The sequence below is a fragment of the Nannospalax galili genome, unplaced genomic scaffold (assembly GCF_000622305.1).
Source record: "Nannospalax galili isolate Female #2095 unplaced genomic scaffold, S.galili_v1.0 scaffold505, whole genome shotgun sequence".
In the NCBI taxonomy this organism is placed as follows: domain Eukaryota; kingdom Metazoa; phylum Chordata; class Mammalia; order Rodentia; family Spalacidae; genus Nannospalax; species Nannospalax galili.
This window is the reverse complement of record NW_008352327.1, coordinates 79,814-100,564: the sequence shown is the minus strand read 5'-3', so window position 1 is coordinate 100,564 and position 20,751 is coordinate 79,814. Positions and strand designations below refer to the sequence as shown.

The 20,751-nt window shown below is 41.9% G+C and overlaps 1 protein-coding gene across 1 annotated transcript in view; it reads left to right on the top strand.

Annotated features, from left to right (window-relative positions):
* Window positions 1-3,120: 3,120 nt before the first annotated feature.
* Slmap (sarcolemma associated protein) overlaps window positions 3,121-20,751 on the top strand; it is a gene marked incomplete at its 3' end in the record, with an annotated part of 92,077 nt that continues 74,446 nt past the window's right edge. Inside the window, exon 1 of the mRNA XM_008849301.2 lies at window positions 3,121-3,490. Coding sequence (XP_008847523.1) covers window positions 3,293-3,490 — 198 coding nt within the window. The remainder of the gene's footprint in view (window positions 3,491-20,751) is intronic.

Genomic DNA, 20,751 nt, shown 5'->3' with positions numbered 1-20,751 from the left:
TCTCTCTCTCTCTCTCTCTCTCTCTCTCTCTCTCTCTCTCTCTCTCTCCCCCTCCCTCCCTCCCTCTCCCTCTCCCTCTCCCTCTCCCTCTCCCCCCACCACAGGTAAGGTCATCATACAATTCCTATTCTGTCCAGATTCACATTGTGCTCATCCACTTTATTCTTTAATAATGAGTAACAGTATGTAATTTTCATTCATGCATTAAATATTTACTTAGCCACTGTGCCAGGCACACTGATGTACTGTTCTATACAGCCTTGTTTTATTACTTGCTATTCCTCTTCCTGGAAACTTATTAAACCATTCAGCAAATACCATATTTATTGTAGTTTGTCAACTTTTCTTCATTCAGTTTGGTTAATTCTCCCAGAAGTTTGTCCTTGATCCCTTTTAGCACCCAGAGCTTGAGTTCTTTTAACTTTGAGTGTGTTAAAGTGAAGTTACCTGTATTGTGTCACCATTCCCTCCGTCTCTAACCCACAACACTGGTTATGCAACCAGCAGGCAGAGATTGAGGCTGTGTTCACCTGTGTGCTGGACAGCTTTAGTGTCAACTTAACATACCTGGGTTGAGGGAGCCTCAACTGGGGAATTGCCTTCATTGGACTGGCCTGTGGCCATGTCCATGGGGCACCTTCTTGATTGTTGAGCGATGTGGGAGGGCCCAGCCCACTGTGGGTGGTGCCATCCCTGGGCAGGTGGGCTTATGTTGCACAAGAAAGCAGGCTGAGCAGGGACCAGGGGAGCAAGCCAGTAAGCAGCATTCCTCCATGGCCTTTGCTCCATCTCCTGCCTCCAGGTTCCTGCCCTGAGTTCCTACCTGGGGCTCCTTAATGAACTGTGACCCCAGAGATGTAAGCTGGATAAACCCTTTCCCCCCCAAGTTGATAGTGGCCAGAGTGTTTTGTCATAGCAATGAAGAAACAAATTTAGGACAACCTGTGTCCCCTGGACTCAGCATAAAACCTACTACAGAAGTACTGGAATGAATACTCTCTGTTGAATAATGTGGTCTGACACCATAAAGACTCTACGAGGGAGTTAAATATTTTATGTTATGGAAGAGAAAAAGGAGCCTGAAAAAGTTTAGGCTTGTCAAGGTTACACGGGGGAAGCCTGTTTTCACAGGCATGTTAAGAATGAAGTCAATAGTGATTTTAAATGATTAAGAGTCTTCCTATCTTTCCTTAAAGTTCTTATTCAGCTTTAGCCTAATCTTTTCTTCTTTGGCCCAATGACTCCTTACCTACTTCAGGATTGTTAGGATTGGGCAGCACTCCATATTTTCCTATTAGAAACTGTTGGACCCCTCTTTGAAAACATGATTTTAAACTTTCCGGTCTTACTTCTTCTGGGTTAGAATGCACCTAGGAATCCTGAGGAACACAGTAGGTCCAATGAAAGGAACAGGAATTCGAAATGGAATATAAGAAACTCCGAGAATTTAGTAGAGACAAGAGAGTCCTGTTGTTCGCAAATCTTCAGACTTGTGGAATTTGGTAGGTCACCGGTAGGGCGGCGGTGAGGGATTGAGTTTGTTGCCCACAGCTAAGATGGCTGCTAATGAGTATCTACCTTGCCTGGGTCCACCCACCTTATTAGTATTTTCAGTGAGAATCACAGTGGATAAATTTGGTAAAAGTTGGTACCATCTTACTCAGAAGGTGAAACCAGAAATTGGTATCGTTTGTTTCTGAAACATTCAATTCCTCAAACTCTTCCTTGCCCTTAACCAAAATGGTTGCCGAGGATGTCCCGAAGCTTGAAGCTTCTGTCCTTAACAATGATGGCGCCCAGAGGCGCGTTAAAAACCAGGTTGCCCTTTTTTTTTTTCCTGCCCGTGACAAACATGGCTTCCGCAGCGTCGTTCACATGATATCCCCGGACTACGGCACGGGAGACGGCGGTAGAAGGGCCCTTGAAAAGGGTGCGCGTTCCCGTGGCAGTGCACCGGGTAGGTTTCAGTAAGAGTCACTATGGCGGCCGGCGCTGGCAAGGTAAGCTGAGGCGGCGACGGCAGCGGCAGCGGCAGCAGCGGCCGCGGCCACGGCCAGAGGGCCAGGACTGGGCTTGCGGTCCTGGCTTCAAACCCGGTCGCCCTCCTGAGGAGAGGTCGCCGGAGGTCGTGGCCAGCAACCGGGCTGAGGGGGCTGGCTGAGGGGGGCGAGAGCTGAGGCGAGCGGGCACCGGCTCCTGACTGCCATTTGTTTTGCTGTTTTCCCCACCAGGTCGGAAAGTTTCCTGCCTCGCCAGCCACTGCCTGAGCCTGCCGCACTGGCAGCGAGTGGAGGAGGCTGCGGCGGACCCAGCCCTGGCCTCCAGGCCTCTCCCTCCATCTCCGGGCCAGCTTCCCTCCCCCACCCCCTAGTCCCCGGGAGCCGCGGGTCCCTGAAATGCGACCCTCGCATACACGGGCCTCGTGCTGAGTGGTCGAACCCTGGCTCGAGGAACTAACTTCCCGCCTGCCCGGACGCCCGACCTGCTGCCGGGGTAGCGCCTGGCTGTGTCTGCACCGGCCTGCAGAGCCGGGTCCCCGCCCTGGTCCCGGGGACGTCCGCCAGGTGCCCCGGACTCGCACCCCGCCGGCTGCCTGTGTCCCTTGCCGGCTGCCCGCGCCCCCCTCAGGCCCCCGCGTCGAACCTGGGACGGGCGCTCGGACCCTGCCACTCCCGGGCTGCCTCGGCGCTACAGGGCCATGCCCACCTCCCCGCGGCCCCTCTAGCCCTCGCGTGTGCCCCGCGCCGTGCACCCCCGAGCCAGGCCCTCGAGGAGCGGCGGGGCTGCCCGGTATCCCCGGGCTCCTGGTTCCTGCGGCGCCCGGACCTTCGTGGCTGCTCCCAGCCGGCCCTCTGGATGCTGCAGTGCTGCAAGGTTGCCGCCGCCCAAGGGGAGAAGCGGTCGGGATCGCAGACAAAACCTGAGAATCGGTGTGTGTGTCTTTGGCTTGGATCCCCCCAGTCCCCAAACTGTCTTCCGGGATTTTTCTTGGCCGAAGCTGCCCAATGTTTGAGCCTTTTCTTCCCAGGGAAGATGGACTGAAAGCTGCTGGCTGGGGACTGTGCTTGGTCGGGGAGCCGCCGTGTTTTGGAGGAGGTGATGGAGCTTGCGCTGGCCTGGCTTCCTACCCAAGCGAAGAGGTGTTGATGTTCATGGGTTATGCTTCGACCATGTGCAGTTTGTTTTAATTTGAACATTTTGGGGGGCTAGGGGCATAGGCTTGTGAAGAGCATTCCGAACCTGGGGGAGCTCCTCATTGTCTGGTAGGAGAGACACCCCCAGTCTGTCCTCGATGCCGTCAGCCTTGGCCATCTTCACTTGCCGCCCGAACTCGCACCCGTTTCAGGAGCGTCATGTCTACCTGGACGAGCCCATCAAGATCGGCCGCTCGGTGGCACGCTGTCGACCAGCGCAGAATAATGCCACCTTTGACTGCAAAGTGCTGTCAAGGAACCATGCCCTCGTCTGGTTTGATCACAAGACGAGCAAGGTAATGTCACTACCATGTCTTACAGCCTTTACTTTTCTTTCCCCTTGCCCTCTCTGAGAGGACCCTGCGTGCAGAATCCCAGGGTTTGCTCCCAGTGGACGCTTTTCAGCAAGGCAGTGGAATCAGCTTTTTGTAGGCCTGATTCTAGTGGAAATTTAATCGAAGTGGTTGACGGGCAAACAGAGAAGGTATTCTCATTAAATGCCTCAGTAGGGCGATGGCTTCTTGATAACTTGGTCATTCCCAGTGAAATCCCAAACCCTAATTCGTTTAGGAAAACTTAGAGAGTGAAACTTGACCTGGCTTTCAGTCTTTTTCAAAGGTGAATCTGTAGTTCAGTGCTTGATTAAGCAAGCAGCAGTTCCCAGAGCAGTTGCCTGGAATCTGTGGCCACTGTTACACTGGGGCTCAAGTGGCCCAGTGCTGAAATGTAGTTAACACATAGCTTTTAGCTGAATTTCATTTCCAGGGCCTTCCTTTCTGATAGGATAACTGCTGTGCAAGCTTAATGTTTTTGTAAGGTTTGATAGATATTTGCCCTAGATAAAATAATTGTAATTATTAAAGGCAGTTTAATGAAGTAGGAATAGCGAACTACATTTTCAGAGTTTTGTTTATACTTGGATAAACATGTATCTATTGCTTTTGAAATCACCTTTTTTTGTAGATAATGTGCACTTACAAGGTGATGTGCAAAACAATAACTTTTCTAAAATTATATCAGTATTGTCAGTTATAGCATTAGTTAAAGTAAGGATTCATTACTCCTCTTTTTTTTTTTTTTTCTTTTAAAGACAATTTCACTATGTAGCCCTCTAGCTGGCCTGGATCTTATTTGTTATAGACCAGCCTGGCCTTGGACTCAGAAAGACCTGCTTGCTTCTGCCTCCCGAGTGCTGGGGTTAAAGGTGTACTCCACCATGTCCAGCTCCAGCCCTGCTTTTTATTTTTAAACTGTTTTTGCATGTTTATATTGGCACTGTTTTGCATATGTGCTTATATTTTAAGAAATCAAAAGAGTAAGCAAACACCTTCTAATTTTAAAAAAATTTGGTGTTTGGAGAGTGCACTAAAGGAGCTCATCCTTGTGCCTAAAACTAAGTAAGGTTGAACAATTGAATTAATTCCGACTTAAAATAAGTTATGTAAGACTAATAGGAATAGCTCCAGTTTTGTTTCCTGACTTTTTGCCCCCTCTTTCTGAGTGACATAATTAAGTCTTTTTTTAAAAGAAGAATTTGCCTTCAGGATAGTGTTTTGAAATGTAAGAAATTTGAGCCTGAAGAGGAAAAGAGCAATACTTATGCAGCTACTGAATTAAAAAATTATTGAATAAATTAAAATTACCTTTTTTTTTTTAGAAAAAAGGAAAAGATTACCAAGTGTTAATGTGCTTGCATAATAGTATAACCTGTGTGTAGGATGGGAACTGAAAAGTATGTTAATTTTTTTTCTGCGGAACACCAGATGCTCTTTTACCTGTGGAACAAGACTCCTTTTGCTCTCTGAAAGCTGTTTGGGTGCCTCAAAACTTCATAGATTACCTGTGTTAGAATGAACATTTATAGAGTTTGTCTTTGTTGAGTTCCAATAGCAGTTAACTACTAGAGTCTTAATACATCCAGTTTTTACATTTTTATAAAAACTAGGCAACAGTTAGGTCTAGTTAGCCTAATGAGATAACAGGTTGCTTACCATGCCTGCTCTGTACCTGCACTTTCTTTGATTCACTACTCAAAGGATACCTTGCAGCATACACCTGTAATTCTGGCACTCACTAGGCAGGAGAGTTCTTTGAAGGGTAAACTTGGTTTATTTCTATCATTTTTTACTCATTTTTCTTTTTGTTTATTAGTTAAAATAACATTTGGGATTTGGGGTTATGTTTTATAGGTGGTGTGATTATTGACTATTATATCACCTAATCTAGTTTAAACAACCTGTTAGGTCTTGCCCTGTGGTCAATTTATTTTAGGAATTAACTTGTAAGATTTGGTTTAGACATACAGGTTTTTGTTGAACAGGTATTCTGTGTTAGACACTGAGAGATAACAAAGAATCGATTGCTTTATATGTGAAATTTGTAGTTTAGAGGGTTCTGTTGTAATGGGCTCAAACCTAATAATATATTTCTAGAATATTCTGGTATTCAAAATACAAGTATTCTCTTATAGATATCATTTCAGGAAAATTTGTTTTTGAAGCATTTCTAAGCCTCAGTTTTCATATCTGTGGATAACATCACCCAATTTAAATTCTCTTATTTTTATTTTTTTGGCACTGGGGAAGAAACTGAGGGCTTTGTGCACACTAAGCTCATGTTTTACCTTGGATGCATATTCACTGACCCCCTTAACTGTTTGAAGATTGAGATAATTATGCAAATCACTTAGTACTCTGTACTTGACTCTTATTAAAGGCTCAGTACTTAGCAGAGAGGGTGTTTGGGGGGACGAGTGAACCAAAAACAATGCTTTGTAATTTGCTGTTGTGCTGTACAATCTTAAGGGAGGTAATAGAAATTTCTTTTTTTCTTTCTTCCTTTTAAATTAATCAGAATTTAGCAGGTAAAAAGACTTATAAGATTTATGTAACATAAAAACTACATGAATTGCTGTTTTTGTATGATGGGTGTTTTACTTAATTATCTCCTTTCTTATTTTCCCATGTTCCCATTAAAATGCCTAGGTTCTGTTTCCCACGCCCCAGTATCAGCACTTTTCCTTCCTTCCCTCCTCCCTCCCTCCCTCTCTCCCTCTCTCCTTCCCTCCCTCCATTCTTCTCGTCTTCTTTCCTTCCCTCCCTCCTCTCCCTCCCTCCCTTCTTTCCTTTCTGAGACTGTCTCATGTAGGCCAAGCTAGTTTCAAACTTTGTTTTGTAGCCATAGTAGTGGGATTATAGGTGTGAATCACTACATCTAGTTTATGAGTACAGAGGATTGAACCTGGGATTCTGTGCCTGCTAAGATAGCACTCTACCAACTGAGCTATATCCCAGGTTTTGAAATTATTTAATATGATGGCAGATATAGAAATAATTTTAAAAATAGAAGCTAATGAAGTTGATAACTTTGTCCCAATAGGCATTTTGCCTGGGAGGTAGGAAATTGGAGTACTATGCCCTTTGGTTGACTTTGTTGGTGACATACTCTGTATTGGCCATTGTTGGAGTCTGTTGAAAGCTAGAAGAAATATTAAGTACTTAAAACATGCTACAAATTTTGAGACAGGGTCTTATCTCACTCTGTAACCCAGGCTGGCCTCAAACTGAAGATAGTCCTACTTAAGCCTTCAAGTGTTGGGATTATAGGTAGAGCCACCATTCCTAGCTAATTGCAGCTCTGATTATTCAATAATAGATGTGCAGCTGAGAGAAAATGGGCAAAGTGTAGGCAAGTGGAAATCTAGGTGGAACTTTCTTGTTTGCTTTTGAAGAAAACTTGGAGTTTATTAAGCAAAGGAAAGATATACTCAGAGTTGGGATTGAGGTGTGGGTATTAACAAAAATACCTAAGTAACACGTTTTAATACTAAATTCATGGAGGGTGAGTGGCAGATTTGCCACAAAGTGGCATTTAATGGTCTTCCAGTCATTGTAGGGGTGTTAGCAATTATGCTGCCTACTTTCCATGTATCGTCCTTCACTTTGTGGAGTCTAGACTCTTCAAATTTGACAGCAGATAATAGAATGATTATTTATTCTTCAATTGACTCAGAAGTGACACTGTGCAAGTAATCTGGTAATATGGTGGTTGCACAGAAGGGACCTTGAGTGGATCTATTATTTGGATGGCTTTATTTGATTTGGTACTTTGGGGACTTGTTGATAGCCCAGTGCTTGCCACAGTAGTCTTCTAGTCTTGTTGGAATTTACTTAGTAGTAGCAGTTGCCTACTGTCAGTTTTGCTTTTTGTTTAAACTCGGTGCATAAATTTGACTACTTGTTCTGTCATGATCTATTTTAGTGGAGGGCATTGTACTTAGGAGGAAGGAAAAGACAAGAACAGGTAAGAAGTGGTTATTCTTTCTGGAAGCTCAAATATTGAATAGAGAAGGTGATTATATACCTTGAAAATAGTTGAGAGTAGAAATTGTTATATATGTTTAAATCACAAGAGAGTGATGCTATTTGAACTAGACTTTAAAATCGGAATGGATAGATACAAGTTAAGAAAAATTTCTTGGACCAGCAAGATGGCTCAGTTGATAATGGTGCTGTTTGCCAAGTCTGATGACCTGCGTTTGATCCCCAAGACTCACTTGATTGGAGGGAACTGATGCTTACCATGCCATGTGTGTGTCCATACACGCACACACAATAATAATAAATAAAAATGTTGAAAAAAATCTAGAAAAAAGGATTTTTTTGTTTTGGTTTTGAGGGAGTATGGGTGGAATAAAAGAAACAAAAGCAGGAAAATTTGAGTAAGCTTGGTATCTTCCATTGCCAAGGAAACTGGAACGTCCTTTTAGAGAGTGGCATCTATGAGTGAACAACATCTATGCTGTGTGCTGTTGATTTTTGTTTGGGCCTTGTTATTGTACTTAATTATTAGATCATGGAGAAGAAAGGCTTTCTTATTTGTCTATTTCCTACTATTTTGTATACAGGAGCTGTTGGTTAATTTTGTAAGTAATGTGATCGTAAGTTGTAGAGTGCCTTGATTACCAAGCTAAGGTCTGGCTGGCCCAAAGCTTGCTATCTAGTCCAATCTAGCTTCACTTCCTTAGTGCTGAGACTACAAACATACACTATCATACTTGGCATGAGATTGGTTATTTAAAAAAATTATTTTTATTTTATGTGTATGATGTATGTAAGGGCACCATGTGCGTGCAGTGTCTGCCGAGGCCAGAACAAGGCATCAGGTCTTCTAGAACTGGAGTTATGGATGGTTGTTAGCTACCATGTGGATGCTGAGAAACAGACCTGGGTCCTCTGAAAGAGAAGCCAGTGCTTTTAACCAGCTGGCCTGGAACTTGCTACATAGACCAGGCTGGCCTGGATTTCACAGAGATCTCCCTGCCTCTGCTTCCCAAGTGCTGAGATTAAAGGTGTGTACCACTATGCATGAATGTAAGATTGCTTCTTAATGGTGGTTGCTTTATACTTGAATCAAAAAATATGGTTGGCTGGGGTGCAGCTCAGTGATAGAATTTTTGCCTAGTATTCACGAGGCCCTGGGTTCTATTCCCAGCCAAAGAAAAGGGGGAAGGAAAGGGGTGGCATTTATTCTAAGAACACTTTCCTCTCTTAGGATGCATATGTCTCTTTCTGATGTTATAAACACTCTACACTCAAAATCTAGATTGTAGCTCCCTTGGTTTTTGGTTTTAAAATCTGTCTTTCATTTCTTTTTTCCAGCTTTATCTTTCTAATAATTTTAAAAATTTTACTATTTTTTTAATTTTATGTATATGAGTGTACTGCCTGCATGTGTGTAAGTGCACTGTATCATGCAAATGCTGTCATGCAGTGCCATGGAGTGGAAGAGAGAAGAGGGTGTTGAATCTCCTGGAACTGGAGCCGTGGACAGTTGTTAGCTGCCATGTGGGTGCTGGGAATTGAACCCGAGTCTTCTCCAAGAGCAATCAGTGCTCTTAATTGCTGAACACTTCTCCAACCCTCAGCTTTGTCTTTCATCACTATTTTTCCTTCATCTCAAACTTGGTGTGCCAGCTAATATGAGTGCTCACTGTTCCTTTCTAGAACAAGTGCTTTTTTGCCTTTTTGTCTTCCAAAAATGACCTTTCCCCTTTATCCCTGAGGCTTAGTTCCACTGAGAAACTCCCTGACTCCCAGTATCTGAAGAGCTAATTGCTGCTTTCTCCAGTACCCTATAGAACTTTGTAGTAACTTCATTATGGGATGCAGACAACAAGATAAGTGCAGTGCAAATGTTCTCTTGCTCTGCCAGATGTGAGCTCTTGAGAACAAAGGATAGGCACTATATAAATGTTTGAATGAGAGAAATGTGAACAATGCGGCAGTCTGTATTTCCTCAAACCCTTGGAGGGTCAGAGGGCAGAAGATCATTCACATTAGTTTTTAGTTTGAAGTCATGGACTCAGTGACTGATACGTACTCTTCGTACATATCATAACAAGCACTTGCAGTGTGCAAGATATTTTGCTAAATATTTTGGGGTTCTACCTAATTTTGTATTTGATGATATTAGTTTTGAACCAGTACATATGTATCCATTCTTATATAAAATAACCCTTTCTTTGATGAGTTTTTTTTTTCTTTTTAATATTCAAAGTGCTTACTTACTTTATCTGTGTAACACTTTTAGGAGGTAAGTACAATAGCTGCCATCTGGCATTCTTTTACCAAAAAAGAGTTTTTATGTATAGTGATTATTTGCACAAGGTTCTCTAGTAGTATTTGGAGGGGTTTGAACTAGATTCTAGTTTTTTTTTTTTTTTTTTTTGAGATAGGGTCTCCCTGTAGCTCCATCTGGCCTGGAACTTATGTAGACTAGGCTGGCCTCTACCTCTCAGAAATCTGCTTGTCTCTGATTTCCAAGTACTGGGACTAAAGGCATGTGCTACCATGCTGGGCAGAATCTAGGTTATTTTACCCCCCTGAACTACCTAATGGACTTAACAATTGTTATAAAACTATATCTTTTGCTATCTTCAATAATAACTTAAGCTTTTGTTTTGTGATGTATAACTAAAATGCTTGTGACAGTACAAATTTTCAACAACAGAATCCAAATGATCATTTTAAAAAATATTTTATTATTTTTATGTGTATGAGTGTATTGCCTGCATGTATGTGAGTGCACCCGTGTCGTGCAATGCCATGGAGGTCAGAAGAGGGTTTCAGATTCCCCTGGAACTGGACTTAAGGACGGTTTGTAGCCACTATATGGGTACTGGGAATCGAACCCGGGTCCTCTGCAAGAGCAGTCAGTGCTCTTAACTGCTGAGCCATCTCTCCAGCCCCCAAATAATCATTAAGAGTCAGCTAATATTTTTCTTGGGGCTGGAGAGATGGCTCAGCGGTTAAGAACACTGGTTGTTCTTGTAGAAGACCCTGGTTCGAACCCCAGCACCCACATGGCAGCTAACAACTGTCTATAATTCCAGTTCCAGGGGATCTGGCAGCCTCTTCTGACCTCTGAGGGCACTGCATGACATGGGTGTACTTACCTACATGCAGGCAATACACGCATACACATAAAATAAAAATAATTAAAAAAAAAAAGTCAGCTAATATTTTTCTAAACTTACCTCTGCTACTCCTAATAGTGAGATATCTTTTTCTTAGGTTTGTATTCAGGCAACTTGGGATTTCGATGCATATACAAAATGAATGAACAAACAGCCTTGGAAACCCTTTTTAGTGCAGTGCTGGGAATGGAACCTAGGGCTTCCTAGGCCATTGTAGGCAAGTTCTCTACCACTGAAAATACCCTCTAGGCCCATCTAGTAAAATCTTTTTTTTTTTTTTTTTTTTGGTCTTTTTTGAGACAGGGTCTCCCTATAGCCCCAGCTGTCCTGGAACTCACTATGTAGACCAGGCTGGCCTTGAACTCACAGAGATCCACCTGCCTCTGCCTCCCGAGTGCTGGGATTAAAGGCGTGCACCACCACGCCCGGCTGTAAAATCTTTTTTAAAATTAATTTTTAGAACTGGAGAGATGGCTCAGTGGTTAAGAGTGCTAGTTGCTCTTGCAGAGGACACAGGTTCAGTTCCCAACACCCATATGGTGGCTAACAACCATCTGTAACTTCAGTTCTAGGGGATCCGAATCCCTCTTCTGACCTCCATAGGCATTGTGCGACTTGGGTGCACTTACATACTTGTAGGCAATGCACTCATACAGATAAAATAAAAAGAATAAATAAAGATATTAAAAAAATAAAATTTTACGTTTTATTTAAATTTGTTTTAGTATACAAAATAATGGATTTCATTATATTTTCATGCATATGTATCATTGTACTTTGCTGATACTCATCCCCTCTGCTGCCCTCCCCCTTTCTCCCTTCTTCCTCACTGGGCTCCTTTGCTCAAGTACATTTTTTTTTTTTTTTTTTTTTTTTTTTTTTGTTTTTTTGGGAAAGGGTCTCCCTTTAGCCCCAGCTGTCATGGAACTCACTATGTAGACCAGGCTGGCCTTGAACTCACAGAAATCCACCTGCCTCTGCCTCCTGAGTGCCGGTAATAAAGGCATTCACCATGCCTGGCAATTTCTATAATTTAAAGAGAAGAGTTAGTTGGTTGAGAGATAAGAAGATATCAAGTTAAGGCTATCCTGGGCTGCATGGAGGGTGGGGAGTGTTAAACACTTAGTTTGGTGGTAGAGTATAGGGCCCAAGTTTTTAATTCACAGTGCACCCCCCGCCACATGCACATGCACACGTTAATAGATTAAAAAGTAAACTCTATGGTGACACAAGAGTTCTGGTGATTAGTGTTGTATTCTTTGTTAAACAGTTTGTGATAGATTTCAAGTTTAAACACTAAAAGTTTATGTTCTTAATACTTTTCAGAATTTTAGTTTTATTTGCATTTGTAACTACTTGTCTAGCTGAGCCAAGCAGAATTTTCTCTTTTTTTAAAAGCAATCTTTTTTTTTTTTTGTCTTTTTGAGGCAGGGTCTCCCTGTAGCCCCAGCTGTCCTGGAACTCACTATGTAGACCAGGCTGGCCTCGAACTCACAGAAATCCGCCTGCCTCTGCCTCCCTAGTGCTGGGACTAAAGGTGTGCACCACCAAGCCCGGCCTAAAGCAATCTTTCTTTTTTAAACTTTTTAAAAAAAATTTTTATTTATTATTTTTATTTCATGTATATGAGTATATTGCCTGCATGTAGGTTAGTGCACCCATGTCGTGCAATGCCCGCAGAGGTCAGAAGAGGTGGGACTGGACTTATGGACAGTTGTTAGCAGCCATGTGGGTGCTGGGATTCGAAGCCAGGTCTCCTGCAAGAACAGTCCATGTTCGTAACAGCTGAGCCATCTCTCCAGCCCCAGAAAAGAATTTTCAATATGGATGTTCACATTTTTCCTTAGTTATCCAAACAATAGGCATTCATTCTCATAAAAGTTTTTTTTTTGGTCTTTTTGAGACAGGGTCTCCCTGTAGCCCCAGCTAGCCTGGAACTCACTATGTAGATCAGACCAGGCTGGCCTTGAACCCTCAGAGATGAGCCTGCCTCTGCCTCTGGAATGCTGGGATCAAAGGCATGCACCACCATGCCTGGCTCTCATAAAAGTGGTAAGCAGGGGCTGGCTCAGCAGTTAAGAGCACTGACTGCTCTTTCAGAGGACCCGGGTTTGATTCCCAGCACCCACACGGCGGCTACGAACCGTCCTTAACTCCAGTTCCAGGGGAATCCAAAGCCCTCTTCTGACCTCTGTGGCATTGCACGACACGGGTACACTCACATACATGCAGGCAATACACTCATACACATTTAAAAAAAAAAAAAAGTGGTAAGCAATAGGGAAGCATGTGGAGTAAAAGAAAATCAGCCTTCATATAGGTACCTCTTGTCATCCTCTACTTTAGAAGACTGTTACCAGTTTGATGTATAATTTTTAATGCATTTGTTCATATATATATGTTAGTAAACTTAAAAAAAACGATGTATGATGTGTATGTGTATGGAGGCCAGAGATCAACTATCTTGGCATCCTCAGAAACACTGTCCACCTTCTTTGAGACAGGTCATTCACTGGCCTGAAGTTTACCAAAATGGCTAGACTGCCTGACCAGTAAGCCCCAAGAATCTTCTGTCTCTGCTTCCCTAGCGCTGGATCACGAGTGCACACCACCATGTCTAGCGTTGCAGGGACTGAACTCAGGCTCTAGTGCTTACAAGTTAAGGGCTTTACTTAGTCATCTCTTGACTGCTTTTGCCTCCAGAGTGCAGGGGCTAAAGGCATGCACCTTCAAGACTTTTTTTTTTTTAAAGCAGAGTTGAGCTGGATGTGGTGGCTTGTGCCTTTAATCCCAGCACTCAGGAGGCAGAGGCAGGCGGATCTCTGTGAGTTCAAGGCCAGCCTGGTCTACATAGTGAGTTCCAGGACAGCTGGGGCTACAGTCCTAGCACTTGGGAGGCAGAGGCAGGCGGATCTCTGTGAGTTCAAGGCCAGCCTGGTCTACATAATGAGTTCTAGGACAGCTGGGGCTACAGGGAGACCCTGTTTCAAAAAGACAAAAACAAACAAACAAACAAACAAACAAAAAACCCCCAGCAAAAACCAGAGTTGAAGTTTATTAAAAGACATTTTAGAAAAGATTTATTTATATATGTATGTATGTGTTTATGTCTGTTTGTGTGTGCATGTGTCTAATGCTTATAGTACAGTATAGTGCTTTGTAGATAGACTTATAAAAAAGAATTACAATACAGATCCATCCACCAATAGAAGTATCTGTGAATCATTGTTTCCAGGGAGCTAAGAAAGTGATGTATTACTTCCTCCATGAATGGGGAGCAGAAAATGTGGGAGGAATGAAGGCTTACAGAGGAAGTTGTTTTTAAACTGCTGTTTAAAAAGTGAGTCTGTTTTGTAGGCTGGATGAAAAAGAGTAGTGCATTCTAGCCTGAGGGAACAGCAAGTATTTAAGGCAGAAAGGCCTACAAGAGAATAATGTATTGTGGGAAATGCAATCTCAGATGTTAACAGGATCCAGGAGGGGAGAGTGGAGCTACTATCAAATCTCAGAGGTGGTTGAGCACTGATGGCAGAGGCCTGCACTTATTGGACTGAGTCGGAACATGGCTCTGCTGCTTGCCAGACGTGTCACCCTGGAGAGTCTCTGAGCTTTAGTTTTCCTCCTTTGTGAAAGGAGTCCAGAGCTGAGAACATTCAATTCCCAGACTGCTAAACCAAACAAAACCAACCAACCAAACAAAAGTGAAATGTAGGCTAACAGTGGAGTTTACTTCTTAGGACAGTTAAAGATTTAATGAGAATTCTTCATATATAACACTGAGTAGGATACTTGGCACAGGATAAGTGCTCCAATTGTGGCTATTAATTTTACAAAGTAATATCTTGCATGCTGATTTAAGTATGCTTTTTTTTTTTTTTTTTTTTTTTGAGATAGGGTCTCATGTAGTCCAAGCTGGTATGGAACTTGCTATGTAGCTAAGGATGATCTTGAACTCTTAATCTTTCTGCCTCCACCTCCCAAGTGCTGAGCATAGTCAATATACCAATGCCTCATTTATAAATGTTTTTTCATTGTTAAGAATTTTTTTCCTTTGAATATATATCTGTTTTAGAGTTTGCTAAACAAAGTAAATTTTGAATGTGTAAAGTTCTGAATGTGTTAAAGCAATAGTCTTTTAACTAATGTCTGTTATGTACTAAGTTTGTATGGTTTACCTCTGAAAAAAAATGAGAAAAATTAAAAGATTAGAATCTAGTCAGCCAATCAGGAAACATGTAAAAGATCCCTGCAATGTCATATCAAAGAACATGGGACATAACCAAGACATTAAGATGCTACTTCAGTTTTCAAGGAACTTACTACTTAATTGGGAAGCTAAAGCTTTCATGAAGAATTAGGGAAGAATTAAATTCTAAATGGAATGAAGAGATAGGGAGAGTTTAATTGTCACTATATGATTGAGATGGGGCAGTTTAATTGTCTAGGATGGTGGACTTGAATTACAACCAGAGGTTTAGGGTATAGAATAAAAGGTATACATTAAAAGACATAAAGCCAGAGGAATATTCAGGAGGCAAGTGACTATAAGAGCAGTGTGTCAGTTGGAATTTTAGCTGTATGGCATAGACGTCTGTTGTGGATTTAAGCAGAATAACAGTGCACTCAAAGAACATTGGTTGGCTCACAGAATTCTTCAAAGGCTGGGGATCCAGGTTTTGAGACTTTGGTACTAAAGCCACAATCAGAAAACCTGCCATAAGAAGGGGTCTGGCTCGGACATGGCTACAACATTCCTTGAGTTCTAGATACATCAACTTGTAATTCTGATATTTGGTATGTGGTCATGCCTTTGATAGTATTGTCATGACTGCGTCTGGCAAGTGGGTGCTAATGCTCCTGTTCTGCCATTAAGAGGAATCTCTCACCATTGTGCTTCTTTGTGGTACTGACTCCTCATGTCAAGTCAGACGCCCTTTATCTGATTCATTGAGCCCAGGTTATACATCCATGACTTAGTGAGTGAGTTAGCTTTCTGTCACTATACAAATCATCTCATTATTTGTTGTTGTGGTACTAGGGACTACACCCAGGACCTTATTTATGCCTGCTGAGCAAACACTGTACCACTGAGCTACAACCCCAGTCCTCTTTTTTTTTCTTGTAGCCCCAGCTTACCTGGAACTTGACCAGACTGGCCTCAGTCTCACAGAGATCATCCACCTGCTTCTGCCTCTCGAGTGCTGGGATTAAAAGCATGCACCACCATGCCTTGTTCCAGCTCTCTTTTTGCTTTGTATTTTGAGACCCGTCTTACTAAGTTGGCCAAGGTGGCCTTGAACTTACTCTGTAGTTTAGGCAGGTTTTGAACTTGGCAGTCTTTCTGTCTTGGCTTCCCTAGTAGCTGGGATTACAGGCTTGGTGGTAAATCATTTTAGAAGGAGGAAGACTACTTTGGTGCAAGTCTGAAGTATTAGTCCAAGTCACCTGGCTTTGTCTTTGATGGAGAATATGTGGTAGAGAAGCTGCTCATTGTATGGCTGCCAGGTACATAGGATTAACAAAGCAGCAGCAGCAGCAGCAGGAGAGAGGGGAGAGAGAGAATATGAATGAATATGAATGAATCCAAGGATCCCCTTCAAAGAATTTACCCCCAGTGATCTTGCTTCTATTAGGCTTTACCTCTTAAAGATTTCACTACTTTGCATTAGTGTGGTAGCCAACCAGGCCTTTAAGACACGGGCTTTGGGGGGTGGGGATTTAAAATCTAAATCATAGGACTTAGATTCAAAGCACACTGGACAATACAGCATGTGACATTTCAGTTTCTAGTAGAGAGTAGATTTTGCCTCCTATCAAGTTAGTTAACTACTCCATCATTTTTATAGGGTTCAGATTCTGGATTCTAGGAAAATCACCATTTTTCACTCCAGTTAGAACTTGGATGTTAAACACTACAACTGGATTGACCAACTGGGCTAGATTAAATGACATATGGGAACCTGGTTCCATATTAAGAAAGCTATGAAAGTACATGGGGAATAGGGCAAAAACCTTTGGGGAACTAAAGCAAACCTTGGGTATAAGAACCTTGGAGTTAACTGTGGGGAAAGCCACGGCCTTTCTTTAATCCATGTAGCTAACCCTAGTAACTCACCTAGTATGTTCTAAGATGGGTTTTAAACCACTCATCTTCTTTAGCACACTGACTTCATATTAGGGTGATTAGAAAAGAATGAAGATTATATTCGTTGATATAGTGAATGTTTCAAAGTATGACTTGTTATTTTGGTAATAAACATTTCTTGTTTTGACATATAAAAAGATTACACTTGTGGGCACTGTTTTCAGGTGCACTTTTTTGTTAGTAATTTTTCAGATAAACAATAGGTAAGTTTGTTGGAATACTTGTTTTTAAGTATATTTTTATATTGAGTTGCCTCATGGCAGAGGAAATTGCTCACTTCATGGCATCTTTGTATGCCATGTTTATGGGGTACAGTGTGACATTTAAGTCCATGTGTACTGTATGGAATGATGGGATGAGAATGATTAGGCTAGCTATCACTTATGATATGTGTGTAGTAACACACAAAATCCTCTTTACTAGCTATTTTGAAATATTTAATTGTGAGCCATAGTTATTCTGCTGTGCTGTGGGACATCAGAAACCATTATTTCTATAAAGTTATACCTCGATACTTATTAACCATCCCCTAACCTACATTTTTCCTACATTCTTCCAAGGCTTTGGTAGCAACTATTCTGTTCTCTGCTTTGAGATCCATCTAAACACAGTAAAGAGATACTTGCACATCAGTGTTTATTGCTGCACTATTTACAATATTCAAGATATGTGATCATCCTAAGGTGCCTATCAACAGATGAATTAATTCTTTATTTTTGAGACCGGCTCTTGTGCTGTGACCCAGTTTACCTCAAATTCACAATCCTCCATCCTCAGCCTCCTGAGTGCTGGGATATAGGCATCTGGCTACAAGTTTATTTTTAAAATTGTCAAAAAATTACTTTCAGCTACTGTGGTGGCTCGGTGGCACACGCCTTTAATCCCAGCGCTCCAGAAGTGGAGGCAGGCGGATCTCTGTGAGTTCAACGCCAGCCTGGTCTACTTAGTGAGTCCCAGGCCAGCTGGGGCTACAGGAAGACCCTGTCTCAAAAAGATGGAAAAAAAGTTTACTTTGAGGCTATGTGTATGAAGTGTAGGTATATATGAAATATATGAGTTTATATTTGAGTTTACTCACTAAAGTATCTCATTATATATAGGCATACTAGAAAATCTGAAAAAAATACAAAAGCTAAAGCATTGTCTCAGTCATTTTGGAAAGGTAACTCAATGTGTGATGTTTTTAATGATAACTGTAATTGCCTGTCTTGTAGCCATACAATGTAGGTAGCATGTGGCAGGTGGTTTAAAATTAGTGTCATCCTAATATTCTCCTTCAAAGAAATTACAGAACTATTAGCATAAGAAATTTGTCTTTTGGGGGATGGAGAGGTGGCTCAGTTGAAGTGCTTGCCTTGTAAGCATGAGGACCTAGTTTGGATGCCCAGCAGCCTTATGAAAAATCAGGCATGGTGGCATGTACCTGTAATCCAAGCACTGGGAAGCAGAGACACTAGTATCCTGGGGTTTGTTAGCCAGCCAGTTTAGCTTAATGGGTGAGCTCCTAGGTCAGTGAGAATTGTCTAAAAACTAAGTAGAAGAGTCATTGAGGCAAATATCTGATCTTGACCCCTGGCCTCCACACCTGTGTACACACATGCATCTACATGAATATGTACATATGTGCCCATGTGCACACACATACATACACATATTACACCCACCCATACACAAAGACAGAAAAATGACAGTGACGGTACAAATAAGAATTTTGCAGAAGAAGCTGGGCATGGTGCCACTCACTTATAATTTCAGTACTTGGGAGGCTGAAGTAATAAAAGGTTTGTGATAGTGACCAATAAACAGTTGCAAGATGTTTCACATAGCTAGGGGAAGTATTAGCTTAAACCATGAGATACTACGTTTGTTCACTTAAGCTGAATTTCAAGTGTAGGTGACAGTATACAGCTATAAGAACTTTCAAACTCTGTTGTTGATAAGCTACATTGATCAGTTTTTGGATATTAAATCAATTTAGCATTGCTCTAGTAAAATGCATTAGTTTTTCATATATTATACCTTTGATACATTGTTGGGTCTTATCACCTCTTTTCACATTGTTTCTTTCTTTACATATTTATTTGTGTGGATGTGTAGGTGAGTGCACATGCCATGGTACACATGTGGAGGTCAGAGGACAGCTTGCTGGAGTTGGCTCTCTCCTTTCACCATTTGAGTTCTGGGGATCCAACTTTGGTGGTCAGGCTTGCTTGTAAGCACTCTGACCTACTGAGTCATCTTGACAGCCCAATTACCTTGTATTTTAAGAAATTTTTGCATCTTTGTTCATGTAGGATTAGTCTTAAGTGCTTGGGAGAGTGTAGAAAATGAAGTCGTGAATTAGTTTTAAACTAATAGAAAATGGAAAGTTTAAACTATAAGTTCATTTTCTTTATGGATACATCTTTTTTTGCCAGACTGTTTTTTTTTTTTTTTCCTTCTGGTCTTTTTGAGACAGGGTCTCCCTGCAGCCCCAGCTGGCCTGGAACTTACTAGGTGGACCAGGCTGGCCTTGAACTCACAGAGATCTGCCTGCCTCTTGCCTCCCAAGTGCTGGGATCAAAGGCATGGGCTGCCATGCCCAACCAGACTGTTTATTTTTCAGTTAATTAACTTTGTTATTTTTTGTCCTTCAAGAAATTTGTCTTTTCTAAGTTGTTACTTTGTTGGCATATAATTACTCATGTTCTTTGAGCATTTATAGAATCTTGATTTCATTTTTCTTGTTCCCAATATCCATAATTGTATGCTTTCATCTTTTTTTCTTTTCTTTTCTTTTCTTTTCTTTTTTCTGTCTTTTTTTGTTGTTTTTTTGAGACAGGGTCTCACTTTGTAGCCCTGGCTGGTCTGGAATTTACTATGTAGACCAGGCTGGCCAGGAACTCACAGAGATCCTACTGTCTCTGCCTCCCTAGTTTTTGGATCAAAGATATGCACCACCACTCCTAGTTTCATCTTCATCACTTTGCTTAGAAGTTTATCAACATTATTAATTTTTTTTGACACTAGGATTAAAATTAGGACCTTGGGCATGGTAAGCTTGCATTGCACTATTCATTGAACTGTACCACCAGCTCTTAATCTTACAGATTCACTTCCCTCCCTGTCTCTCCCTCTGTCCCTCCCACTGTCCCTCCCACCGTCCTGCCTTTCTTCCCTCCCTCCCTCCCTTCTCCCCCCCTTGTTGTTGAGACAGGGTCTCCCTGTAGCTCTACCTGGCCTGGAACTTGCTGTGTAGACCAGGCTGGCCTGTATATCACAGAGATCCCTCGGCTTCTGCCTCCTGAGTCCTGGGATCAAAGGTGTTGGTTGGTGAACTTGCTGTAATGCTTCTGCCCCCCCTACCCTTTTTTTCCCCCTGCTGCTTGTCTTTTGATTTCAGGGAACTATATCTATAAACATTAATACATATTTTAAACATACATACGGGTTCTAAGATGGAAGATTTCATTTTGGCCAAGAGAAAGAAAAGTGGGAGATTAGGAAAACAGTTTTCATTTTTTATGAGTTTGGGCCCAGTATAAGTGTATAAAAACTATCTTACTTTCAGAGGTGAATGACTAACAGGCTTGCTACCCTTCCCAGGCTAACTTTGAATTTTCCATTCTCCTCTTCAGCCTTACTGGTTGTTGGGATTACAGCTGTGCGTTACCATGCTTGGCTTCTCGTCTGACTTTAAAAATAGGATCATTTTATGTAGCAGATACTGTAGGGCTGAACTTTAGATCTCTTTGCTTGCACAATGCCTGCTGTCGTGAAGCATGTGTGGCAAAACCCAGAATCTGCACTGTCACTTCCTTTTGAAAGTCTTGCGTGAAATAGTAAGTTTCTGAGTCTTGAAACACAGTTTGAGAATGCCAAAAAAAAAAGCTAAGGTATGAATAATTTTCTGAATTATGACTATTGTTTGAAGTTCATTTCTGAAGAATAATAAT